A 27,465-nucleotide genomic window follows, 5' to 3' on the forward strand; every position below is an offset into this window, starting at 1 on the left:
AACAAATACTCTGTGAGGTGAGTGGGGCTGAGAGACTTCAAAGAAGTGTGACTAGCCCCAGGTCACCCAGCAGCTGCATGGGGAGGAGCGGAGGCGCGAACCCAGTTCACCAGATTACGAGTCTACCGCTCCTAATCACTACACCACACTGGCTTTACAATATAAATCCAAGTCCGTTTTTCTAACTTTTATTATTAATTTATTTTAATTTATTTATTATTACCACGCAAAATCAAGCATAAAACAAAATCATCACAGAAAACAGATAAAAATAGCAAAGCAGAGGCAAATGGAAGATGGAGGGCACAAGGAGAAGGGGACGACAGAGGATGAGATCTTTGGACAGTGTTCTCGAAGCGACTAGCATGAGTTTGGCCAAACTGCGGGAGGCAGTGAAAGATAGGCGTGCCTGGCGTGCTCTGGTCCATGGGGTCACGAAGAGTCGGACACGACTGAACGACTGAACAACAAGAGGCAAATAAGGGGGCCCAACAGCAATACTTTCGGTTTCATAGAAATTGCAGGAAGCCTGTGGGAATTAAAACACCATTAACATGGGTACCGCTTATTTCCCTAGGCTCCTTTTCTAATTAAAACCGAAACGCCTCGGCCAGCTACTAAAAACTACAACTCCCAGAAAGCCAAGCGCAAGCTTCCGCGTTCTGAGCCCTTGCGGGCCCCCCTTGCTTTGTGGGCGTTGTAGTTTCCCTTCCCCTCCTCCCAGCGCCGTATCTTAGAGACGGCCGTTTGCGGCTGGTTGCCGCGGTTTCTTGTCCCGCGCGAAGCCGGAAGCTGGAAGGCGGGCTGGTGTCGGGGCGGAGGGCAGGCTTGGCGTTGCCAGGGGCCGGGCCGTGGCGGGTGAAGAGCGGGTCCCGCTCAGCTGTGGGCGGCGGCGGCGGAGGAGTCACCTGGCTGGAGGAGGCGCGCGGAGGCGGTGCGCATCTTGCGCTCCCTGAGAAGCTGGGACGGAGGCAGCCTTGGGGGGGAAGAGGCCGAGAGACGCTCACAAAAGCAGGAGGGTTGCCAACTGATTGGGAAGAGGAGCCGAGCGAGCTGCCTCGGCCTGTATGCCTTTGAGCGGCGCCTTGTTCTGCAGAAATCAGCAGGTGAAGGAACGCCCCATGTTCCCTTTGTTAAACGTGTTTTATGCCTTCATGCTTATATTCTGTAGGTTTCATTTATGTGAAATGCATGCATAAAGTTGCCCCTGACAAAAAACTGGTAATCTTCCTCGGTTTTAAACAGTGCTTCACATAATGGTCTTTCTATTTGAAATGCATAAGGATAATAATGTTTTGCTATTGTAAATGCTTAGTGCCAACTGCAAAAGCATGGCATCTTTAAGAATTAAACCCAGAAATGGTATATATTTTTATTTACTGAGTTTTTGTGTGTGCTGTGAACTAGTTTGTCGGTGCATCTATGCAAGGACATTTTTTGTTTGTTGCTCGTTTTAAAACATTTTATGTTGTGTCTTGCATGGGAGTGTTTATTGTTGGTTGGCTTTATACATTATTATTATTATTATTAAGAATAATATACAATAATCAACTAAAGCAGCATTTAAAAAGTCACCCAGACAGATAGAATATAAAGTAAAAATAATAACTGTGCAATATACATTGCAATTGTAACTGATATACACACAATAGGTGTGTGCCACACCTGTTCATGGCTGAAGCAGGCCAATTCTCTGCTCTTAAAGGCACAGACACAGGGACCTGGAGCTTGAACTGTAGTTGGTGGTCCCTTTATTTACTTGACGGGGCAGAATTTGCATTAAGAACTGCTGGGAGCTTTCATTTCTGAGTTTTGCTGCTGTTTATTAATATTACAGTTCTGTGTAATTTTTCTATTATTGCTGTTTTTAACTTTGGTGTTTTTGGGGGAAAGGTTGTTTCTTACTGTTTTTTACTAGAAGTTGCTTTATAGTTCTTCGAGAAAATGTGGGGTGTAAATGTTAACCAACATTTCCATAATTCAGTGGATCTTGGACTTAGTTGGGATGGTGTGGTTTGTGTGTGTAAGTATGTATAATACGTGGAAGCATGCTGAAAAGTTCCATGAAATGGAGGGAAGTCTTCCTCTGCTCAGAGACCAAGATGTAGGGTTGGTTGGGTATCTACATACAGGATCCCCCCACTGATTCATTTTAGATTTGTGCATACTGCACATGCCCCCTCTCATCCCAAACTGTTTGCTTCTAATGGTGTTTGCGTACGTGTTTTTTTTTTTTTTTAGGAAGAATTGAAGACATCTTGTCCTGTTTCCCTCTTTCTGATGCCATTGTTTTCTTCCTAATGCTATTGCGTACAAGGATCCCTGTGCTTTAAGCTGTGGAGCAGCGGTGGTGCTGATTTGGGAGGGGCCTCAGAAGGCAGAATATATTTATAAAGGTGTGAGAGAACTAGGTTTGAGAGAAGCTGTTTTAATTCTAATTGTGAGGGATGGACTCCTGTTATTTAATGGGGGAATAATGGCACTCCGCACATGCTCAGAGTCAGTTCTCTGAAGTATTACACTTGTTTAAAGCCTTGATTGGAAAGACTGTAGAAGATAGAATGATGCAAGGTGGCTACTCTTTGAGTAGCAGGATCCTGATTTTGGGCAAGGACTTCAGGTGATATCTAGTGTTATTCATACCTATTTAAATGGGATTAAGTTCTTTAAGTCCATTGATTTCAGCTGTTCTGCAAAGAGTTTGCTATCACTTTATATTGTTGCTAAATACTGGTAATATTCTGGCCACGCCTGCCCTTGTGGTGTAGGAGTTTGTTTTTTCCTTAACAATTTGGTACCTCATCGTGAATAGGAGTTGGGCATGGGGCTAGTACCAAAACTACTTGAACAGAGTCAGAAACATCAGGCCTTGGGTGTTGAATCCAGTTCTCCACACCACTTGGAGTTGGAACTCTCCGCAGGCTACACTGCTCACTGGCCCTGCTCTGACTGGAATGGGTCCTTGAACTCTGCTTATGCCAGAGGGTGGGTGGAAGAGCGAGGGAGAGGTGTGTGAGTATATGTGTAGAAACTCGCCCAAGGTAAAATTTCCATTAATTACTCCACCCACTTTTGCCTCTGGCCCTGCCCACCATTGCTATGTGGCCCTTGGAAGGTTCCCCACTCCTGTTAGACCATTTAATTATTTGCAGACTCATTCATGGCTTCTTAATTAGAGCTATACCTTTGGAAAGTATCTTGTGAAATGCAGTTGGGATGATCCTATAGGTCTCTTGATATTTCAAAATGTTTGTTTTATTTATAGTAAACAATAGAACCAGCTTGCTCAGTGGGAAGGATCCTAATGAGTTTTAATGTTTTGATAGTTTTTTTTTCTGATTTCAATGTATTTTGATTAATTATGTAAACCACTTTAGATGGATTTATATCCCCAGAGGCAGAATATACCGTAAGTAATCATAATAAATCAGTTGTGTGTTAATTAGGAGAAATGATTATCTTCAGTAAATGGTTTGTTTCAAGAGTTCACTGTTGTTGAGATGCTGTAATAATTGAATGTTTAACTGTCCAATTGTTTAAAAAAATACAGTTGATGACTTTAAAAAAAAAACCTGCAAGGAGCTGACAGACATAGTTTAAACTGGTCTTTTTTGAAGGGACTGTTGATACCCATCAATTGCCTGAGCTATCCTGGTGTGAACACTTGCATTGAAATGCCATCATGACCAATCCTGCTCATATAACCTATGGGTAGAGTGACGTATGTGCAGATGTGACCATCGCATTTGACAGAATTAATGTGGAAGTTAGAATATGTGAAGCTACTCCCATTGGGTATTCTTAGGAAAGTCGCTGTCTCGCTGTTTGCTCATCCTAGTTTTCTCTCTATAAAATGGGAATCAGAATGACTTGGTTCAGATTGGCACCGTGTGACAGTGAACACGGGACACATTGCAGTGCACTTCTCAAGTTTTTAAAAAACCTGATATAATTAAACCAGTGTGCTGCTTGAAGTAACGTAGGAATTCTCTTCCTACTCACTCCCAGAAATCTTCTACTTAGGATGTTGTCTGCCCTTTCTAAGAGATGGTCTCCTATTCAAGAACACGAGCCCTTGGCGTATGATAACAGGAACCCATTATTTCACAGCATTCCGGTTCCTTGGCACTCTGTAGGAACAGCTGCTGTTCTAGATTGTTGGCTGCCATTGGAATTTTCTCATCCTCTAGTCACTTGGTAGAGACTCTCACTGCAGAGTTGTGCTGGTTAAAGGGACAAAGAATGCTGATAAAGGAAGCTGACTTGCACCAGGTCAGACAGTTTATGCATCTATGCTGTACAGTTTACTCCAGTGGTGGGTCTCCAGCAGAGGTCTTTCCCTTCTTCTGATCTGGTCCTTCTTTAACTGGAGATGATGGACATTGAACAGTGGGCCCTTCTGCATGCAAGAGGCACTCTGCCGCTAGCTGTAGTCCCCCTCCTGTATGATGCCTTTCAAGTTGGTTACATGGATGGGTGGCAATCTTGCTTTCTCAACAGAAAATACTTTAAAAGAGATGTTTCATTTGATTTCCACAACTAGAAAAATCCAGCTACATTGTGCAGTATATTGCATAATGCCTGCTGCACATTGATGACCTTAGGGTGATCAACTTTTGGGGGGGGGGGCACATTTGGAAATCCAAGAAACATGGATTTGGGCATCACAAAATATTTATTTAACAGAAGAAAATTGGTGACATGTGGGGTCCTAGGCACAATCTGGAGAAAGGGAGATAGAAAAATTGTAGTGGCCGGATGCCTACATGTGCAGCTTAACACACATTTCACATTCAGCTATGCACACTTGGCAAAAAAACAAAAAGGGGACAGAATGTGGTCGGGTGTCTGGGGAAAAAAAGACTTTGGCAATCCCACCCAGCATTGAACCAAGTGTGTTTTGACTACACGACTCTGGTGCAAGTTGAGAGTCACCTGTATACTTAATGTATGGGATAGGAAGAGTTTTATTAGAGGGGAAGCTAGTTCCTGTATGGATTGAAGAAAGCTAGTCATTCACATTACCTGCATATATGCATATAGAGCAGACAAAGTGACTTTATGAAACCATGCACAAGGTAGAATCTATAAGTGGTTGGCTTGGTACTTAAAATCCCTTTTCTAATCCTATTGGAGTGTTGTTGCATAGCTTCCTTTGTTTAGCTCCCTTAGCTTTAAAGAGAGCGGCAGTGCAAGATTACTGGTAGCAATGTTGGAAGGCATGGTTTCCTATCCAGTGACCTGCCTCCCAGGATATTACAGAGCAACTGTATTGTGGAATTGGGTTGCTTTTCTGAAACTTATCAATGCATGCATCCTGACTTTTGATTATTATTATTATTATTATTATTTTGAATGACAGTATTTCTCTTTGCAGCCCAGTTGGCTTATAAAATGGAGGATTATGAGAAGTTCTGCAAGAAGCAGCTCGCAAAGATCCAAGGCGACCCACTGCAGAGAGAAGCCTTTCCATCCGTTCAGCACAAATATATTTCACTTATTCAGTTCAGTGGCATTCCTGTGCTTTCTCCACTGGTAAGATGACTTTTGCCCCTTCATAATGATGCATATTAAAAAGGAAACAAGTGAGCCTTCATCATGTTGGTAATAGGCAGGTTACCGTTCTGCCTGAATTGTTTTGGGAGCAAACATATTGTTTTGTATATTGAAATGAAGGATGTTTACGCTAGAAATCCTTCACTGCAAGCGGCCATGACTAGTGGTGCAGTTAGGTGATTTTGTACTGAGCCTAATGATCTTACTGCTGAGGGTGGAGAGAAGCAGAGGGAGAACCTTTTTAGATGGTAATGCATATTGCTTCATTTGCTTTAATATGCAGTAGGTCAGCGCTGCTCTGCTTGGTTATGTCAGGGGTGGGGCTACTTCTCTAAATGTGTACATGTTTATCTCCTCCCTCCCTCCCTGACTTCATTTTGCAGCTTACTCTTGAGAAAAAAAAGGAGCTGCAACAAGACAGACAGAAAGCATTGGATTTAGAACTCTGGCGCCAGAATTCCAGGAAAAGAGCCTTGCTGAATCGTGTTCAGGAGATTCTGGAAAATGTGCAGGTAAGATTGAGAAGCCTTTCAGAAAAGGTAGTTACAGCAGTTGTCTGAGTGGTCTGATTTGGAAGCAGATAGATTTTGTTTGCTGTTCCACACCACTGTAATCGCCATGGTTCCTTTTATATTAAATAGCCCCGGTAATAGTAACTATAGTAAATAAAGTTACAGTAAATAAAGTGGCTTATCAGTGTAGTGGTTAGAAAATGCAGTTAACTTCCAACTAAACATGATCAGGTTGTGCTGTTAGTACACTATAAATATTGAAGACTGGTTATTGTGGCTTGTATGCGAGAGAGACTGTGCAGCTAAAGCTGTACTAGCTGGATGCTGTGAATGAGATCTTCACAGTCCTTGACAGGCACAATAAAAGAATGTTTCGGCTTGTAGCAAAACTCTATAGCCCTTGAATTAGCTCACTTGTTAAATGGAGCCTGTGTTCAACTTGTTCAGTTAAGTAATAATAGGGACCAAACATGAGCTATTCATTTTCTTGCGATGTTTATTATTGGGTGCATGGCAACCATTACCTGGCTTGGGAGTTGAAAGATGTGGTAGGAGCATGTGTTGAGCATAAAATACTAATCAGTTAGCTTTCTTCTAAACACCCTGCAGTTAATACAAGCCTTTTTAACTTCATTCCTCAGCTTCCAGCCAACTAATTGGCTTCATTAAGGTTTCACCACAATGCTTATGGTTGCCTGTCATTCAAAGGCAGATGTACTCCTCAGCTTTTTAGCTTAGTGCAGCATGGCAGGTAAGCCAAGGTTGACTTAAAGTCATCCAAATCTAGGATTGTGGTTAAGGTCTCTCTTCCTTAATCACAGTCTATCAGGACGTTCAGTGGCTGCTCATGAGAAATCAGGCGAACACAGAACTTCTAAAAACTAAGTTCTTTATTGTGCAGATATTTACAGTGGAGCACAAGTTCAAACGTCCATCTCATCCCTCCGCAGAGTCCGGGAATGAACCCTTCCGGTTCTTGGTCCAGCAAAAGAGGCGCGGGATTCTAAACCCCCGTCTCCCCCTTCCACGTCTTTCTGCAAACTCGGGGCACGGGAACCTGTCCCTGTTCCCTGCTTCCCCCTTGGTGCTCAGGCTCTGCGATCCCTTCACAACCCCTGCGCCAACTTCCTGCCTCCAACTCCCCTTCCCCACTGGAGGAATGGTCGCTTCCTCCTGAGGAGGGGGATGATGAACTGGTGAACAAAGGGGGTGGTTCCCTGTACTGCAGACGCTCTTGGGATGCTACCAGCCATGTTGAGGGGGGTTTCCTGACACAGTCTAAAACTAATATTTGTCCTATAGAAACCAGTTGTATTTAAGGAGGAGATACCTTGACCACAACCCTGGTTTGGGGCATCACACTAAACAAACTTTGGCTTAGTCAACATTCCATGCTGACCTGAAAAGGTCTGAACTCTTTTCCATGAACTGGCATGTTCACAGTGACCTTACACCTGCCTTACTGTGAAGTGTGAAGCAGGCTAAGTTGACTGGTTTAACACAGGTTATAACAAAAGAGGCAACTTAAGAACATAAATCCTGCTGCATCAGGTCAAAGGCCAATCCAGTCCAGCATCCTGTTCTTACATTTACCAATCAGATGCTTATGGAAATCCTACAAGCAGGATCTGTGTGCGACAGTACTCTCCTCATTTGTGATGCCCAGCAACCGGGATTCAAAGGCATAATTGCTACCTAGTCCAGGACCCTAACCATGACACCATATTGGCTCTCTGAAATTAGCAGATAAAAGCTAGATGTTTACACCTAGCACCTGATTCTAGATATGCAAATGCATTTATTCATTTGTTTATTCCTTTGTTTGCAAAGTGAGCAAGCCAGCTGATCTGGCTGTTGTGGTTCACTGAGCTGTTATAGATGTGCTTAGAAGTCTTCTTTGTAACCAGTGAGATTCTTTTCCTTTTACCAGCAGGCACATATGTCATAAAAACCTGCTTCTGACATTCTCTTTCGTTCTACAATCTGTTTGCTGTGCTTTGTTCTTTGGAGTGGAATGGGTTAAACTGTTCCCAAAAAAATAAAACCCCTTTGAGTGTGTGCAGTTGGGTTTATGGGTTTTGGATCCTGGCCTGTCTGCCTGCTGCATACATTTTTTGTACTTGTTCTAGTAACTTGTATTCATATAACATTTAACATCTGAACAAGCCTACATAATTCTTTTCCCTCCTTACAGATGAAGCAATCGTCCATTCAAAGTGATTTGGATCAGCCTGGCACAGAGAATGTTCCTTTGGATTTAGAATCCAAAGTGTTGAATGGCTTTGAAATGCAGTCAGACAGTGTTTTGCCAAGTCCTGTTCTTAGTGAGCCTTCAGTACCTGAAACGGCACCAGAGGTTGAGCCAGCAGACTTACATGTTGCAGCAAATGGGAACTCTCCTGGAGTAACTGAGGAGTTTATCCCTCAAAAACCAAAGGACATTTGCTCTAGCCCCTCTGAAAACCCATCTTCCCCCGAAGGTTTATTTTCCAATCCAATAAACCTCTCTTCTTCAAGCGATACTGTAAAGAAAGGCGGCATTGAGACTGTGTCCCCTGATGCAGAAGGCCCAGATCCTTATGTCATGAGTCTGCAGAACCTCCTGAAAAAATCCAAAGAGTACATACAGAGAGAACAGACCAGGCGTAGCATGCGAAATAGTTCAAAAAGAAGTGGTGGTGAAAGCCATTCAGACAAAGAAAATGATGCTGTGAAAATGAGCGACTCAGTGAAAGAGAAGGGCAAGTTGATGGGCAGAAGTTGTATGGTCACATCAAATATGACTAAATCCAATACTTCTTTGCAAAGTACCTCAGTCCCCAAAAGTAGTATGGGTGTGGTAGCATCGCCCAGTTTTTCTAAAGTGGATATACCAATGAGATCTGGAACGCCTCCGGTTTTGGATTCGGATTCAGATGAAGACATCAAAACCACCTTTTTCTTTGAACGTGACAGTAGCATTCTCAGAAGCTTCACAGGTTCTTACTCAAAACTACCCAGTCCAGAGCCAAGTGTGAGCCCCAAAATGCACAGGAGACGGCCAAGGCCTTCTTCAATGGGGCACATTGTCATTAGCAACCCAATAAACGCGTATGAATTAAGCCCTAAGGAAAAGGGAAGAGCTGTGGACTTGATCACGCAAGACGCTGGTGACCGGCAAATTGCTTCCGATCCTATGCCAAAACTGACTCCAGATTTTACTCTTGCTTGCCCCAGCAAAATGCACACTTTTCACAGGAGCTCTTCAGACATCTGTGATGAATTGGTGGTTGGCAAACGAAATCAAGTGTGCCAGGTTTCTGTTGCTCAACGTGAGAACACAAGGTTCTCGGTCGGTACCACGGTAGAAGAAGAGTCTGTATTAGATGGAACAAGGGCATCGGGTACTTGCCTTTCACATCCAAGCCCACAGGAAGTTCATGTGGTCAGTTGTCCCATTACAGCGCAAAACACGACAAATGTCAACGTAAACAAGCAAATCGGCCTGTTGGAGAAAGCCAAATATGGCGTGCCCACAGAACTCAATAAATCTTACGATGTTGAAAAGCCATCTCCCTTACTATTGCAAATGCAGCATAGGCATCAGATGGGTACCCCAAATCTCTCTTCTGGAAATGAGCAGACATCAGAGAGCGGGATTGAAAAGGTGAAACGAAGGCTTGAGCTGGACGCAGATAGCATGCAGAAGGAAAATGTGCCTTTTGTTGCGACAGCAGAGAGCAGCGCACGAGAGCGACGGCTGCATGATCAAAGGTGTCTCGAGGGATCTGTGTCTGGTGCCAAGAGTGAAACATCAGAAAGGAGTGTCCATGGTGAGAGAATGCACTCTGTAGCAAGTCTTGGTTGGATTGACTAAGATTTGTCCAGAGGGTACTTTTTATCAGCCCACGTGTGTTTGTGGGTTAGGAGCAGTTCCAGGGTTAGAGGGCCCACAGCAAAATGCTATCTGGGGGGCCCCATCCAGTGTTGGCAGCCCCACTCCCAAGGTGCAACTTTTCCTGGTGGTAGCATCAAACATTTGAGAAGCTGCCATTTTAATTCTTACACAAGGCCCTGGAGGGATGCTATGTCAGGCACTCAAGGGCATTGTGAGAAATTTAAAATGGCAGTTCATAGCTGCTTGGTGTGGCAGGGTGCCTAGAGAAAGTGTTGGCACTAGGGGGGCCCTTTTAGAACCCTAGCAGTTGTGTAAGTGTGTTGATGCCTGACCTGCTTGTAGACTTGCGTGCCTTTCACCTTGATCCAAAGCTGTTAGGTGACAGCGAGTCCCATAGGTTTCAGTTGGGCTTCACTTCAAAGTCAGTAGGTTTTGGATTGCAGCTTTTGAGTAGCAGCAAACACTTCAGGGGGGATTTTTCTGAAAGCTAATTGGAGCAACCAAAGATGACTTTAATCAGACCATCTCTAATACCTACAGGATTACTCTTTTTTAATGAAAATCCTTAGGAGAAACCAGTTGACAATCACTTCAACAATTGCCAGGAGGCTTTCTTTTGCTATGCCATAAATGTTGAAACCTCACTTTTTCCAATGATTTAAAAATCTATAAATAAGAATTAGTTTGCATGTTGATTATTTTAGGAGTACTAAGGGGCTTAGGCCCATAAAAGGGTAGAAATGTGGTAGGGGAAACGCTGTTTGCTGTATGACTCTTATTAATCACAGTATACTGGCAGAAACAACAGGCAGCATCCGTAACAGGATGGGAACAAGGAATCTGGTGTAGGTTGTGAATGTATAACATTTCTCAATGTAAATGTATAAAATTTCCCATTATAGAAACATACGAAGGCATAGGATCCGTACGAAAAGGCAAACTCACACAAGAATTGCTACTGTGGGGATGGTCAGATTTTTTTTTTTTCTAAAAAAGGTTTCGAAGACTCTTTTGTGCGATGCAAGAAGGCAGGTTTCTTTGCAATCAATATTAACGGTAGCTCTCTGTACGTTTTCCCTTTTTAGAAGAGGAAGCTCTAAAACAGAAAATGCTGGCCTTTGAAGAACTGAGGAAGAGACTTGAAGAACAGCATGCTCAGCAACTCTCATTATTGATAGCTGAGCAAGAAAGAGAACAAGAAAGGCTGCAGAAGGTGAGCAGCCAAGATAAAATATCTTAAGTGGAGACCTTTGACTCTGGTCTGTACAAGCTGATGATGTTTCTGTCTCTTGGTACTGCGTCCAGAGTAGCAGTTTTGGGGGGGGGGACCCTTCTTCATCTTGGTGCTGAACAAAAGTTAAGCATGTGCATTAGCCTCCAGGTAGAACAACTCTCTCCATTATTAAAGCACTGCAAAATAAACACCAGGTCATGTCGGTGGGCTATTTTAATACTGAGATGGAAAGGGCTTCCCAGGAGGCTGTGGCATAATTAATGTATGCTTTCAGAGTTGTGTCCAAAAGGCAATAAAAGCTGTTGGGAATTGTTCCATGAGCAGGAGGCAGACAGTTGCTACGCTCAGCGTGCGTCTGCCGCCGAACACATTGGCGTTAGCAAAGGGAGAGACATCAGGAGCCAGGAACAAGGAAGGGATGAGTTGGGGTTGGGTCTGCAGCAGTAGACGCTTACATGGGCTGGGGTATTGTTTGCAGGCTTATACAGTCTGCTTGTGCTGCTGAACTTAAGATTCCAGGATGAAAGGCTCTCTACATACTGTATGTAAGCCACACTGTGCTTATCTGAGAAGGGGTGTGTGTGTGTGTTTAGGTATGAAAATAAATAGAGCACTTGACAAGTTCTTGTGCGCCCTAAGAGGTCCTATTAGAATCCTTAAAATTTTGGTGGTGGAGAAGTGAGGAAGCACTTAAGATTGAAGATGCAGGACCTGAGTACAACAGCATAGTCTCTGCTCTGAATACCCATTAATTGCTATTCAGAGGTAAACGGACCCTGTAGTTTGAACACGGCTAGTAGCAATTCCTTTTTTCTGCCTGATCATACCATGGATTCCTTATTGTGATGCCAAAAAGCTATTTGTAGGCTCCTTCCAAATTTGCCCATTTTGTGTGTGTATGTGTGTGTGTGTGTGGGGGGGGGAATTAACTCTGGGACCTACAGGACCCGCCGTCCATTTTTAATCCCACTCACTGATCCTGATAACAATGAATGATGTGTTTTAAAACTGCAAATAGTATAGAATAGCTGATGGAAAAGTCTTTCGGATGGCAGCCTTGAAGATTTGCATTTCTGGCTGTGCCTGCTTTTGTACTTCATCTGTGCTCACTTTCACATGCAGCCCCTTGATAGTTGATTTTTTAGAGAGACTTTAGGGTCTACATAAAGGCTGCCAGGAAGGCAGCCAAGCAGAGTTTGCAGAGGAGGAGGTTCCACAAGTGTAGGGTCACCATTGCATGTGGACAGACCAACTGATTGGCGGCCATTTGGGGTATTGTTTGTGAAGGTTTTAATAGAGGCATTTCCATTTTTTGTTTTTGTAACCCAATCCATTTTTTCCCATCCTTCAGGAGATAGAAGAACAGGAACGGAGACTTAAAGGGGAGAATAATGCAATTGCTGAAACAGACATTCCCCAAATTGCTATCGGCAGTGGGAAGGATTTGGAGTGGAGAAGGATCAGTGACACTCGCTTGTTGGAATCTGTGCTGACTCGAGTGGAAACCATCCATAGCACAAGCTCAGAGAGTGCTGGTAAAAATGGAATGCATATTGATTTTCATATGCAACCTGATTTTAAATAATCCATGAATAAATTGCTCTTTAGATCAGCCTTAATTTTTAATGGAATTTTATGTGCTGGCTACATGGAGATTTTAGGAGCAAAAAGTAATTCCACATTTCCTTCTCTCCCCTGCTTCCCCCACCCCACCCCCAAAATGAATGTGTATAGCATTTCTTCTGGATATTCATTTGCTTAATCATGATTTAAACTTTTTAAATGCAGGTTTTGCCAATACCAGTATGCCTGGTTCGACCGCTGAATCTCCATTCTACCTTTGGGAACCACCAGCAAGTGGGAAATCAGTTTTAACAACCAGGTCCATTAACAGGAGTAAAATGAGATGGTCTCAGGTGGGGAACTCATTATTTACAGGAGCATATGGTAAAGCTTTGATGAAAAAGCTTTTATTTGAATTCTGCTAATGTTCTATGTACTGTACTTTTTTAATTCAGTGTTAATTGCTTCCTCCTCCAGCCCCCTTTCAATATGCCATTTCTATTAAATGTAAATGCAGACTCCATGGGTTGTTTCCATTGTTAGTCCTACTCAGAGTAGACTCATTGAAGCTAATGGTCATGACTGACTTAGATCTATTATTTTCAGTAGGTCTACTCTGAATAAAGGTTAGTTGGATACAGCCTTTTGACTCCAGATTTGGCAAAAAGAGCAACAGAATATGATAAATCTTGGACAGTGTTTGAACTCCACTCTGCTAATTTTGTTAAAGGCGATGCCATTTTATGGTATAGTAAGTGTACAATTTTAGAAATAGTTTCATTGCTTTTAGTTCACCGAATTCACTTTTGAAATTCTACGTTATTGCACACTGCTTCAGTTCCTTTCAATTGTGAAGCAGTTCATAAATGTGCAAATTACAAAAACGGATAAATGTAAAATGAACTTAAGAGTCATGCTGGCTCCGAACAAAGGCCAGTCTTGTCCAATGTTCTTTTCACAGTGGCCAGTAAGATACTTACTGGAAGCCTGCAAGCAGGACAATAGCACAAATACTCTCTCCCTAGTCACATTCCCAAGCAACTGTTATTTGGAGGCACCTCCAGCACTGGAGACAAAACAGAGCTTTCACTTCCAGCGGTCATTGATCGCCTTGCCTTCTATGGATTTAATCTAATACCAATCAAGTTGGTGGCCTTCACTGCATCTTGTAGCCAATCCATAGTTTTAACAATGCACTCTGTGAAGAAGTACTTCCTGTCCTGAATCATCCAACATTCGGCTTTGTTGAATGACCCCTGGGTCTACCTGGATGCTACACAAGAGGGAGAATACCTTTTCTTCTTCCTTGCCATTCATAAATGTGTGTGTGTGTGGGGGGACATATTAACTCCTGGTTACATGGTACCATCTTACTCTTTCTCTTTAAGGTATACAGCCCTGAGATGAAAAGAAAATTGAACAAGATCTCTGCTCTGGCAAAAGGATTTCTAACTCGCAGACTCTTGCAAACAGATAAGCTGAAGCAGCTTAGGCAAACTGTGAAAGTAAGGAGCCACCTGCAGTCCGCCCTTATGTGTAATCAACACTGTGCTTGTGGTTTTCTTTTTATCTGCAACAGCCATTTTACAAATTAGAGATTCCTTTCAGAAACTCGAGCCACTGCTGCTTCTCTCTTCTGTTTTGCCCAGCTGTTCTTTATACCCCCCCACCCCGCATTTCAAGTCCTCCTGTCTTTTCTCCTCCCCCAGCTCCTTCTCCAGTTCTCAACCAACACACACTACCCACTAGTCTTCCATGAGTCTTAATCCCCACTTCTGGAAGGCTGCAGATTTTTCAACCACTGCCCCCCCCCCCTTTGACACAACACCAGAACGAGAGTCTCTGGGAATCAAGGCAGCTTTTTAAACAAATCGTAGCTTTTACTTGTGAAGTGCACTTGAACTGCTGGAAGGTTATCAGCAGATTTTGATAGTTTGACCATGTATTTAGTATAGGGTTTTTTTAAAAAGAAAAGAAAGGGGGGGAAGCTGCAGAATATAGAACATTGTGCACAAGATCAGAAGGCCTTGAACAGAACAATTTCACTAAACCAGTGGTGGGGAACCTGTGACCTCTCAGATGTTCTTGAACAAGCCTCGGTCAGCATGACCAGTGATAAAAAAATGATAGTAGTTGTACTGTCAATGATACCTGGAGAGCCATAGATTCTCCATCTGTGCATTAAGCCTGGGGTGGAGTAGCTTCAGCTGATGCAGTAGAACTTCTCCTACATCTCGTACCCCTGTAACCTCTTCCCCCCCAATCTGCTGGTGATTTGCTCTTTAATTCAATAGGAAATGAATTTTTCCGCCATTGCTGAGCCAGACACATGTGGGTTTTTCTTAGGATACGATGGAATTCATTAGAAACTTCCAGTCAGAAGCTCCGTTAAAGAGAGGAAGTGTTTCAGCTCAAGATGCTAACCTGCAGGAGAGAGTGGCAGCTCAGGTGATGTATAGTCTGAAATGCATGCCCTTAGGAGTTTATGCTAGTGAATTTTATATTATTTTACTGTATGTTTGGCCTGCTTTTCAGATAGTTATTGTCTTCCAAGGCAGATCACACCCTTTTCTTGAAGAATAAGACAGGCCCTGCTTATCAGGTTTACAAGGAAAAAGTGATGAGACACAAGGAAACTGGCCAGAACTTGCTGGTGAACTATAAGCAGTTTGGCTCTGCTCATCTGTCCTTGCTGGTGTTCTTACTTCATTATCTATTGGTGGCTTTTCTTCCTTTGGCTGATACCAGATTGTCCTTCCCCTTTGATTCTGCAGTCCCAGGGCAGATACCCATAGGAACCAAGTGTCCTTTCAGGCAGGCAGAGGGGATGCAAACTCCATGTAACTATTTTTTCTCTGCCAGACATTGAATTTGAATGTTGACTTCTACATTGGGTCAACATACGTCATGGGGCAGGAGGAGTTGAAGCCTCTTGGTGCAAAAAAAGAAAAGAAAAAGAGGTTTACTGGGCCTAATGGGTTTCAGTTTCAATTAGACCATTAGGGCATTATAAAAGAAAACACTGTTCTCAAAATTCTCTTTTACAAAGTGTTTACCTGAAACCTGTTGGGCCAAATGAATCAATTTTGTGCATTTTAAGCGTTTTCCTTTTGTTTCCTGCATTAATGCCTCCTCTCCCTTTCCCCCCTTCCACATCCTTCATGCCAAGACACAGTTTAGAACTCCAACAGTGGTTTGAGCTTCCAAATGTGCAAGAGCCAATCCATGGTTTGGAGCTGCTTGGCATTCCTGTGGCCCCCCAAAGGTGTTGGATCATAAATGTGGTTTGTCGGTTCAGATGTCTCTACAAACCATGACTAGTGCAAACCATGGTTTGCAAAAACCACTTCAAACCATGTTTCACTAAATTTGCTTTATTGACTTACTGCAAACAGTGGTTTGTGAATTCTGACATAATGCCAAACCATGGTTGAGCATCTTTCAACGATGATTTGAGAAGATGTCTAAATTAAACCTCTGTTGTAGTGAGATGGATGTTCTGATACTTCAGAGAATTCTTCCTTTGGGCAAATTATCTCATCCCTTCTGTATATTCTAGCCCTGAATGGCATCTCAAGAGAGGCACAAGATTGTCTCTCCATCTTGTGCTCAGCTTAGTACCGGTATCAATGCTTGACCTTGGGTGGTCCACGGAGTGACTTGATTTCTGTTGGACTACTCTGTCAGCTCTGTCTCAGTTTCTCCAGATGCAACACACCCTGAGTCATTTGAGATCCAGTCTGTATGGGATCCAGTTGTTCCACAGAAATACTGTATTTTTCCATGTATAAGACTATGTCCCCCCCCCCAATTCTTAAAGTTTAAAATTGGGGGTCGTCTTATACACAGAATGTTGCAATTATTTATTTCTTAATTTTGGGCTCCAAAAATAGGGATCATCTTGTACATGGGGGCGTCTTATGCACGGAAAAATATGGCAACTAAATGGCACACCTTAAAATATTTACTTGCCTTTTATTTTATTATTTAGTTATTTATTTATTACAAGCTTAGATGTGGTGTACATGTTTCTCCCCTCCCCATTTTATTTTCACAACAACCCTGTGAGGTAGGTTGAGAGACAGTGACTAGCCAGTGAGTGTCATGGCTGGGTGGGAATTCAAACGCTGGTCTCCCAGCTCACAGTATAACTCTGTTACGCTGCACTGGCTTTCACTGCCATTGCATTTCATAGGTGTTTCTTCTCTCCCACAGTTGCGAGCTGCTTTGTATGACATTCACGATATCTTCTTCAAAATGGAAGTGTCTGAGAGAATGAGTATCCTGAGTCATGATCGAGAGGTTCGCAAAGAAAAAATGCTCCGGCAGCTGGTGTGTTGCAGCAATGTTTAATTTAGGAATATGTTTAACTAGTTTTTTGCACTGATACATTCCCCCCACCCTCTTGTGAACCCTGAATTGCTTATACTAATGGTTGCTTTCAGGTGAACATTGTTGGTCAAGAGATGTGTGCATGAGAGAGACCTCTTTATTTCCCCCTTCTTCCAGGGAGCTCAGGCTGGTGCTTTGGGAGCAAAGCAGCAAATCACAACACATCTGATAAAACATGATTCAACCAAGATTTTATTATTACTATTTTTAGAGCATTTGTACCCTGCTCTTCAGCCAAAAAGGCTTACATGCAACCAAAACAAGACAGCCTTTATTTAGGCTTACAGTCTTAATAATAATAATGATGATGATGATGATGATGATAGGTAATAAATAATAAATACAGTCTTTTAAAAATACAGTCTAAGAAAGCACAACACACGAGGAACAGAGGACCAGGAGGGAAGAGGAAAATCAAAACTCTACACCAATTTCTAAGCAGCTGTGTTCTTTTAATGACTAGCTGGTATAATTTCAGAGACAGGAGGTGCCCGATGGAGCTGAAGCTCCAGCAAAGTTGATGAAATGAGCCTTGCTTCATATCTCTTCCACTCTGATGAGAATTGAGGGAGACGAGGCCTGACGTTAAAGCAGAACAGAAGGGGCAAGCTCTACTTCTCACCTCTCCCTTTGCTGGAAAACTTAGGAGAACCATTAGTTTTCAGTGCTGAGCCTTTGTTTAGTTATTTTATTTAGGGAGGATCATTCCATCATGTGTGCCCCCCCCCCACCTGCAGTGTGAAGGGGTGGAAGCCTAGATGAGAAATAATCTGAGAGGGCCCGGCGTGGGGCGGTAATATTCCTACTGTTCCCTAGGCTGCCACAAACACTCCTCTTCTCCCAGGCCGTTTGGCTTATTAAACAATCTATGGCCTTTTAAACTGTGTTGGGGGTTATTGTTTTTGTTTCTTGCTACGTTATATATTTTTGAGTTTTTATATTGTAAACCTCCTGGTGATCCTCAGATGAAGGGCAGTATAGAAATTTTACAAATAAAGGAGATAAATAAATAAAAACACGTAGGGAAACAATTCTCTCCAATAGCAAAGCTAAGCTGGTCATTGCTAACAAGGCTGTAGGGAAAATGGGCCACTAATAAACAAGGGGGCAGTATCTGCATCATTGAGGGAAACACAAAACCCAAGTTTTCAGAAATCCAAAAAGCATTTAGAGAGAGAAACCTGTACGGACAGCCAAGTCTCTCAGCAACAGATAAATGGTTTTATCCCATGTAGGGCAGAACCCATCTTAAATTCAGTTCGGACCCCCTGAAATCCTCTGGGAACGTTAAGCAAGCATAAAAGAGTAATATGTGAATGTAAGAACTGGATTTCTGTGGAGATTCAATTGATAAAAATGTGTGGAACTGGGGGGGGGGGGGAAACCTCAAGCACCATCTTAACTGTTTTCATGCAGGATAAAGTCCCATTATGTGTACTGCAGCCTTTAGAACATTATGTGTACTGATTATGCTTTGGGGTGAATCTAGGTTTTATAAGTAGTAATACTAATACCTAAAATTGTCCTGCTTAGGATAAAGCAAAGGGCTCAAGAGAGAGAGCAACACTTTCTACAGCTACACAGAAGTCTCTGGACAGGAAGAAATATATGAAGTATGTGGGGAAACGGTAAAGGAAGCGTATACTGGTGTATTTAGATGTGTATGGCTAGATGTGTGGGCAGAATTGCCTGTTGCATGTTAAGTCGTCTGTGGTTCTTGTGAAAGGGAAGGAAACAAGTTTCTGTTCTAACATTTTCCTGCCTAATACTTCTTTAGTGATGTATCATGATCGGTATAAACTTAGGAATCCAAACTCTTGTTGACAGATTACCTTAATTCAGGATGCTCTTCCATAAAATAGCTAGAACATTTGCCAGATCCTTTCTTTGGTGTGTATCCAACTACGTTCTGCTCAGAGTAGACACATTGAAATTGATCGAAGGTACAGTTGTAGCTTGGTACTAGAACGCCTTGATACAGGTACATTTTGGCTCCCGAACACCACATACAGAAAAGTAAGTGTTGCAGTTTGCAAACGTTCTTTGGAAGCCGAACGACTGACACGGCTTCCAATTCAGTGCAGGAAGCTCCTGAAGCCAATTGGAAGCTGTGCCTTGGTTTTCGAAAGTCAAATGGACTTCCAGAACGGATTCCGTTCGATAACCAAGGTACAACTGTACTCACATCCATTTACTTTAGTGGGTCTGATATCTCCCAAATAGTTCATATAAATAAGAATCTAGATTTTTTTTGTTGTAGCCGAGTTGCACACCCCTCCAGCTTTCCCCCCAGTTTATTCTGGTCTGCTAAGCAAGTGGGTTGCTGCAGGTATTTGCACATCTCTATAGAGTAGGCCCTTACCTTTCTCTCCTACCTTGCACCCCTCCTCTTGCCCTTTGCCTGCTTTCCTTTGCCCTTTCCATATATTCTGCCCTGCAGCATGGTTAGATGTCAGTTACTGCACAGGGATTGAAGCCAGACTGTCTGGCTTCTGGATCACTACGTTAGGAAATAGAGTGAGGAAGAGGCTATCAGGAAGCAAATTACATGTAAGTTATCTACAGAACTGGTAGCAAAACATCTGTGAGCATATTGGATATGCTTTCTTCTTCTAAGGTGATTGGGCTGCGTTCAGAGAATGTTTGTTCTCTGCTAACCATGCTCAGCCATTTCCCTGTGATCCTTGCAACACATTTTTCCTCCCTGGCACAATTTCCCCTTTAGCCTAGATTGGATCAGTTCAGCACCAAAATGAACCATGGCCAAGACTAATCAGTGTGTCTCTTGAGCAACCCACTCAAAACAGGGTTTAAATCATGGTTATAAGTTCCAACCCTGGTTAGTCTTCACTCTGGTTAAGGTTGTTACCAGCATTGTGTCTTGATCCCAGCAAGACCATGGACCAGTGCTACGTACACTAAATGCTTGGAGCAACTTCCTCTTCACTGTTCAGTATTGCTATACTCTCTTGTAGAAAAGGGATGGGGAACCTTCTTGGCCCGTGGGCCAGATGTTTATGTCCCCACCTGCATAGGCCGATTTTGACAGGTGAGTGGTCAATCATGGGATGCCATAAGGATGAACATCTTTCAAAGTGCTGTGCTTCACAAACACCTGGCAATCAGTACTTGGGAAGTCACGCCCTTGGAAAGTCCTGTGCAAGAGGCTTTGCAGGCACTCTAGTAATGGGCAGGGACTGCAAAGCCCCTTTCACCCAAGCCCCGTCCTTCCTTGCCCTACAGAAGTGGGACAGTGGCTGTAGAGCTGAATGAAGGCTTGTGGGCTGTAGGTTTCCCTCTCCTTTGGTAGAGCATTCAAATTTCTGACTTTCTCTGTTTAGGTAGCTGTGGGAAATAAAACCAAATATTTACTTGATTTCCCCATCACCATCCCAGTAGCTCTTTTGCATATATCTGTGTCCTTTTTATTTTTCTGTAGGCCTTCTGAAATGGGAATGCCAAATAAAAAAACCATTTTGAAACAAAAGACACTAGAAAACAGGTTTGTAAAAATAATATTTTTTATTCCCTCACCCCTGCAGTATATAATGGTTACTTTCTTTATGTCCATGACTTTTGCTGCTCTCTAGGAATATAGTTTGTCTGATAGTAAGATTCTAATGATAACTCTTCCTTTACAGAGTTCTTCAGCCAAACCAGGGTCAAAATGCTCCTGTTCAAAGACTCCTTTACAGACAAGGGTAAGAGCACACTTATTTTCTGTAGCTGAAATGCTTTTTATTTGTTTATTTATTTATTGCATTTACGAGTCACTTTCCGTGAAACACCCCAAAAAGATTTAACAGTTAAAAAGCGACAATAAAGAATTGTTTTCTGCACTTTGCACTTGTTTCTCAAACAGTACCTAACCATCGTCTGGCTACAGCTCAATGTGTGTCTGGAGGAGATGACCTTTGTTTCCAGAAGCCATGTGTGATGTGGTATTTTTCAAGGATGAAAGAGTATTTTAAAATATTAATTATAATGGTGTACGTAGTACATATTGCGGGGGAAGGATCCAGGCTAAAATCCACTCTGAGGAGTGTTGCTTACGTTTGCCTGAAAGAAAAATGGATATAGTCCCCAAATGGGTTAGATGGTGCCTATTTTATTGGACTGACTGGTATTAGAGTAATAAGCAGAACACTTCTTCCTGAATAAGTTGTACAGTCGTACCTTGGATCCCGAATGCCTTGGTACTTGGAAGTTTTGGCTCCCAAACGCCACAAACCCAGAAATGAGTGTTCCGGTTCGTGAACGTTCTTTGGAACCCGAACGTCCAATGGGGCTTCCGATTGGCTGCAGCAGCTTCCTGCAGCCAATCAGAAGCCGTGCTTTGGTTTCTGAACGTTTTGGAAGTCAAACGGATTCCGTTTGACTTCCAAGGTACGACTGTATTTGCAGTTTGAAAGCTTAGCCCTAATACCAAATTGGTTTAATAAAAGGTGGGATCAAACTTGTTTGGGGGCATCAGAACTTTATTCTGATATCTTTTGAGGTCTGTGAAAAACCATTAGCACCAGTGCAGATATGTAGTGCAAATAAGGCACCTGAACTTCCAGCGTTCATTGTAGTACATAGCCATGTGGGTTCATCTTATCTCTCATTTGCAGTCTTATAGCTCCCTACAATGTAATCTTGGTTCAGTTACATTTTTCTTTCTTTGATTAAAATACATTTTGTTTATAAAGATCATGTGGGCACTTTTAAAAATGAGTAAAAATGATTTTTAAAAACCATGGTTTGGCAGTGACATAAGCAAAGCCTCGTGTTTGCATGCTCCCTCCTCCGCTCCCTTCTCTTTCATGCTTTATTTTTAGTCAGCTACTTGCACTTCAGCTAGAAACCGCAGTTTATATCCAAACCACAAAACCGGCTCTTACAGAGCTGGATTGCAAGTGAGGGTCAACCTATAGTTTGTAGTCCTGGGTTAGAAGGATCACACAGACTACAATTTGCTGGACTGTTCTGTCAAGCTCCATTTTGTCTACACTGATAAGGATCCACTTTCCAGGGGTTTCAGATGGGAGTCTGCAGATGCCAGTGTTTGAACCTGGAACCTGCTGCACACAAAACACTATTCTTTAGCACTGAGCTACTACTGTCCCTTCCCCTCCAACTCAAAACCAGCTTCCAAAAAAGTAGGACTGCCTAATTAAAACAGCACGGAAGTGTAGAACTCAATTATTAACTTACTAATCCAGTCATGTAGAGTGTTGACATGTGTATTATTAACCTGGTTTTTAGCTCATCGTTTGTTTTAATTAATTTTTAAAAGTTTAAAAATAATTGCTTTAAGCGGTTTTTTTTTTTAACTTTATGGTCTTACTCTTTTCGTAAACGTCTTTCAGTTTTTACTGTAATCAAGCAATACAGTGGTGCCCCGCTAGACGAATGCCTCGCTAGACGAAGGCATTCGTCTAGCGGAAGGCAGCCCCGCAAGATGAAAAAGTATGGGGCTGCCTTGCAAGACGGAAATTTTTCGTCTTTTTTTTCCTTTTTTCGTCTAGCGAAAGCGCGGCTTGCATTGCCGCTTCGCTAGACGAAAATTTTTGCAGGACGAATTATTTTCGTCTAGCGGGGCACCACTGTATATAAATCTTGTGAATTAAACAAATTAAAATGGAGCGTGATGTGGGAGTGTGTGAGCATGAGAGTTATTCATGTGTTGCCAAACCATAGTTGGGCATAAACACGTGAATCAACTGGTTGGGGGTTTGTTTGTTTTTAATAACATTGATGCTATTTGTGCTGTTCCTAATGAATGGGAATTCCATAATAGGAACATCTGCAGAATGCCATGTAGCTCATTGTATTGTTGTGGAATACTCTGGCAAAGAACATTTTTTGATTATTGTTGTTGTTTTTCGAAACAGCATTTTAGCCTGGATGCAAGTGACTTATTAACTCCTTTTATATTCAATCAGAACCCCTAAGACCTCAGTGAAGGGGGCTGAGCAAAATAGAAAGAAGCCCTCAGAGAGCAGAGTGTCTAACAAGGCCCTTTCAGGTGTGTAAAAACAAAAAGTGTGCTTGGATCTTATTTAACAAGGAAAAGAGTAAGTTGCTCATATAAAGAGGCTTAAGTAGCATACGTTTCTGCAGTTGCTGCACCAGCTGTGCTCTAGCTCTGCTGTACTAACCCTGACTGAAATTAATGCAAAGCATAGTTGTGATCACCCAACTGCATGAATAGAATAGTATCATTTTAGTCCACTTTCACACTCCAGCATAATCACACTTGGAAAAGCTTCAGATACAGAGCATTCCTATTTTTTTTTTAATGGTATGTATTCCTGTTTTGCATAGATAACCTGCAATTAATACTCTTGGGGTGCCTGAATACTATTGTGCTTTAAAATAAATAAACTTCCTGGCTGAAACACACGTACACTCCTCACTTATATTCTTGTGCATGGTTGCTCCATATGTAAATATATATTGTTCCATAAATATACACATGTATATATATATATGTGTGTGTGTGTGTGCGTGTGTGTGTGTGTGTGTGTGTGTGTGTATTATGGTGAGTAAAAAGTATTGTTTTATCATATATTCTACTAATAATGCTGTGCATGCCTATTGTTTTGGAGGTCCTGTAGACTGAAGAGTTTAAAGAGGTCAATTTTTATCTGCAAAAAAGGAGGGTAAAATAATGCAGAAAGAATCCTCCCGCTTTTTCCATTGCAGCTGGCTTATTCTGTTTTCACAGTTGTGCCGTGAATACCTTTGCTTCAGGTATTCATACTCTTAAAACGCGAATTTTACTTATTTCAGCTATTTATATCCTCCCTTAGTTGAAGGTTCTCAGGTTAGCTCTTCCCTAAGCCACAATCGGCACCAATGGAAGCAGGGATACAAAGACCGGCGATAAATCAAACCAGCTTGTCCTAGTTCCGAAATGCTATAGTAAGCAGCTGTGCATTTGAATAATGGTATATCGGGCCCAGAAATGGATAAGGACTCTGCCAATAACAGGCGAGGCCCACCTATTGTCGCCGGTGCCACCCTCCTTCCTCTTCCCAGTCCTGAGGCTCCTGCCTCCTTGGAGGGGAGAGAGGTAGCCAAGGACATGGGCTGGCATAGTGCCCTCTGAGCATTTGAATTTAACGCTTGAGGAACGCCACCGATTTAGTGCTTTGTCCAATGCTGGTCCTGTGGCAAACAGATAGATATGGAAAGCATTCCTTAGTAGTAGAAAAGCTCAAGATCACTGAATTGCACCATATGCCACTGTCATTTCCTCTACTGTGAGCACTGCACGTAGCTCTCCATTGTTTGTTTTTAGATCTTTTAATTGTGCAATAATAATGATTTTATTCCTTACATGCATTTCTTTTCCACTTCTGTAGTTGAAAGCTGACCCTCGTTTGTCTTCATGCACTGTTTCTGAAAATTAGACCTATAGGCTTAACATGCACAAATGATCCAAACCTGTGGGTATATTAGGGTAATTTCAAGCCCCTACCTGGACTTGAAGTTCACTGGGTAATCTTGGGCCAGTCACTGCCTCTCAGAGCCTAACCTGCCTCACAGGGTTGTTGTGAGGATTAAATGTTTTTTTTGGGGGGGGGTGGAACTGTGTGCACCAAAGACCAAAATAGCTGAATCAAGGCCCAGACAACCATACAAGCAGCCAGTCAGCCAGTTCATCCTGCCTAATTGGGCATCCAAGCCCAAGTGAGCAAATAACCCCTCCCCTGGGAGAGACCAACTCTAGTCTCTTCTTCCAAACTGAAGGATGGGGCAAACTCGTCCCTGCCAAGTGCAAGAATGCTGGTGTTCCAAGTGAAGCAGAAGTCGATTTTTCTTAGTGAACTTTGTTTTCCAGGATGTAGCATGTGTGACACTTCCTCCAAAGAAGGTCACGGGGGTTTTGAAGAATTTTGCACAGATCACAAGCTCATGCTCTTTTTTTACTCAGTGTGTGCTTCCAACGTTTTGATCCATCTGCTGTTGCCTCAGCTTTCTGCTATTTCAACACTGTGCAGTTAGAATTTCCACAAAGGAATATTTCTGGATTTGGATACTTTTTATGGCTCTTATCAGGTGTGTTTTCTGCACTTAATGAGAAGGCGTGGATTTCCTATACAGTTGTACCTTGGATCCCGAACGCCCTGGAACTCGGACGTTTTGGCTCCTGAATGCCGCAAACCCAACATTCTTTGCGAACATTCTTTTGGAACCCGAACGTCCAACGGGAGTTCCATGGCTTCTGATTGGCTCTCCTGCAGCCAATCAAAAGCCTCGATTTGGTTTTCAAACGTTTTGGAAGTCAAACGGACTTCTGGAATGGATTCCATTCGACTTCCAAGGTACGACTGTACTATGGATATAGAAGGCCGTTGCCCGTTCCATCTGATGAGGCCTTCTTGGTGTGGACCTGTCCTGCTTCCTTGAAGTTCAATTATTGAGCGCTGAAGCAGCTGCTACATACAACAGAAGAAACTGAAAAATGGCTCTTCAGTGTTGATAACTATTTATTGCCATGCATTTACGCACAGCGTGGTTTGTTTTTACAGAACATTTTGAATGTGTTTATACAATTACAGTTTTGAAATGCAGATTTATAAGGGGATAGTTCATCTGTAAGTTCTCTGCGTCGGCATTATTACTGCTTGCTTGTAACACACAGTAGGCATTTTAAATAAGTAAAACTTCAATTAAAATAATGTTCTTTCCCCTTTGCTTTTAGGAGTATATGCCGGAAAAATCCAAAGAAAGAAGCCAAATGTTGTGACAACTTAAGAAGGCAACATTCTCTTAGCTAAGTGGCTGATCTGTCTGTAAATGTTCTCCACTGGTTCTGGTCTTCCTGCTGTCACACATGATGCTTTGAATCAGCAGGGATACGTTTTGTGATTTGAGATTTCTCAGAGATAGTCGCCAGAATGAAAAGGGAACTGGACAGCACAACAAACTTGAAGAAGCATTTATCCTGCATGTTTCAACTCTCTCAATGTATCCATTAACTTATACTCAAAACTGTAATCTACATTGTGCATCCTCAGGAAAATATGTATGTGGTGATCATAGGAGAACATTTTCGCAAACTTGAACCCGTGCTGCGCTCTTTATAGTGCAGCAAATGAACTCAGAATGGCAGTTCATACGTTCTGCATTAGCAGTTGTCTGTATCATTCTGTATATTTAATTAAACATTCAGCTTCAGCTGCGTTGATGGTCTTTTGCAGCTGCCATGCTTTTAACCATGCATAGTCTTGCCTCAAGTCCAAGCCACTTTGGCCCCACTGAAAGTCAGTGAGGCAAATTTTGGCTTTTCATTGCAACAACGAATGTCAAGCATTTCTGGTGGTTGGCACTGTTAGCCTCGCAGCATAAATGCAGGTTGCTGCTTTCACCTGCCACGGTAACATAAATTAGATTTTTATAGTAGGGAAATTTGAATGTGCGATCAGCACCCCCATCTCACCAAATCAAAGCTTTGAATTGCCAGTTTCCCTTCCTAAATGCGAAGAGGACAAAAGTGTCTATAAAATATAGTAACAATAATTATTCAGGAGGCTTCTTTGCTACACATTTGTCTTTTGTATATATATTTTTCTCTACACGAAAGGTTTTGGATTTTTTAATGAAGAAAAGGATACTCTTTCCTCCCATTTGGGGGACAGGATTGTAGCAAACTCCTTTTGGTTTCTGAGGGCTAATCCTCCCAGAAATTCTACTCTTGCTGTTACTGAGGAATAAGAAATATTTGTAAGAATAATGAATGGATTTTGTAACTTGGCTTTGGCCTTAAATCCTGCTGGATTCCCAGAAAGTGAAATTCTTACATTACCAAAGCCATGTCTGGAAAAGGGACATATTTATGTACCGGTAAGTTATTTGTATTTGCTGTTTTAGACAGAGATGAATTACTTTGATCTTGGTGTGGCTATGAAATGTTGAATCAAATGCAGTCGTGTTGAGAAATGTATAGATCTAATCTGCCAACTGGCATTAGATAATTGTGCTATAGCTTATTCAGTGCACAGAGAACTATTAAACCTGATTATATGATATTGAATTGGTATTAATATTATGTTAAATATTCAGCGCTTCAGATCTGGCACTACAGTTCTGGCTCAAAATATCATTCAACATAAATTGAAAAAGGATTAAATTAAGAATGGGGGTGACTTTACATACACACATCTAGTTATTCATATGGGGATGGGTGTAAACCTATTCATTAGATATATCTTCTAATGCTCTTCTATATCATGCAGTATTTTAAACTGATCCTGTTGGGGAGGCAGCAATTTTGATTCAAAATCAAACTGCTCAGCAGTTCTCCAAGCATAGTCTTGTCTTTTGCAGGCTACCTGTTA

At 42.2% G+C, this 27,465-nt stretch overlaps 1 protein-coding gene across 5 annotated transcripts; it reads left to right on the plus strand.

The window, feature by feature from the left end:
* The first annotated feature begins 783 nt into the window (after nt 1–783).
* On the plus strand, nt 784–27,161 carry CCP110 (centriolar coiled-coil protein 110). 5 transcript variants are annotated; one of them, XM_033166818.1, is made up of 15 exons: nt 785–1,106; nt 5,383–5,535; nt 5,940–6,068; nt 8,263–9,880; nt 11,031–11,158; nt 12,531–12,714; nt 12,968–13,095; nt 14,131–14,247; nt 15,089–15,190; nt 16,958–17,074; nt 18,668–18,762; nt 20,574–20,636; nt 20,776–20,835; nt 23,062–23,144; nt 25,830–27,161. In XM_033166818.1, exons 1-15 carry the CDS (start codon nt 1,068–1,070, stop codon nt 25,880–25,882), a joined length of 3,069 nt encoding a protein of 1,022 aa, XP_033022709.1. In that variant the 5' UTR covers nt 785–1,067; the 3' UTR covers nt 25,883–27,161. The 5 variants fall into 5 exon arrangements, with proteins under 5 accessions (XP_033022713.1, XP_033022714.1, XP_033022709.1 ...); XM_033166819.1 differs by having other exon boundaries at nt 18,668–18,747; XM_033166821.1 differs by having other exon boundaries at nt 786–1,106; nt 5,378–5,535.
* Nucleotides 27,162–27,465: the final 304 nt, after the last annotated feature.

The sequence above is a fragment of the Lacerta agilis genome, chromosome 13 (assembly GCF_009819535.1).
Source record: "Lacerta agilis isolate rLacAgi1 chromosome 13, rLacAgi1.pri, whole genome shotgun sequence".
Lineage (NCBI taxonomy): Eukaryota > Metazoa > Chordata > Lepidosauria > Squamata > Lacertidae > Lacerta > Lacerta agilis.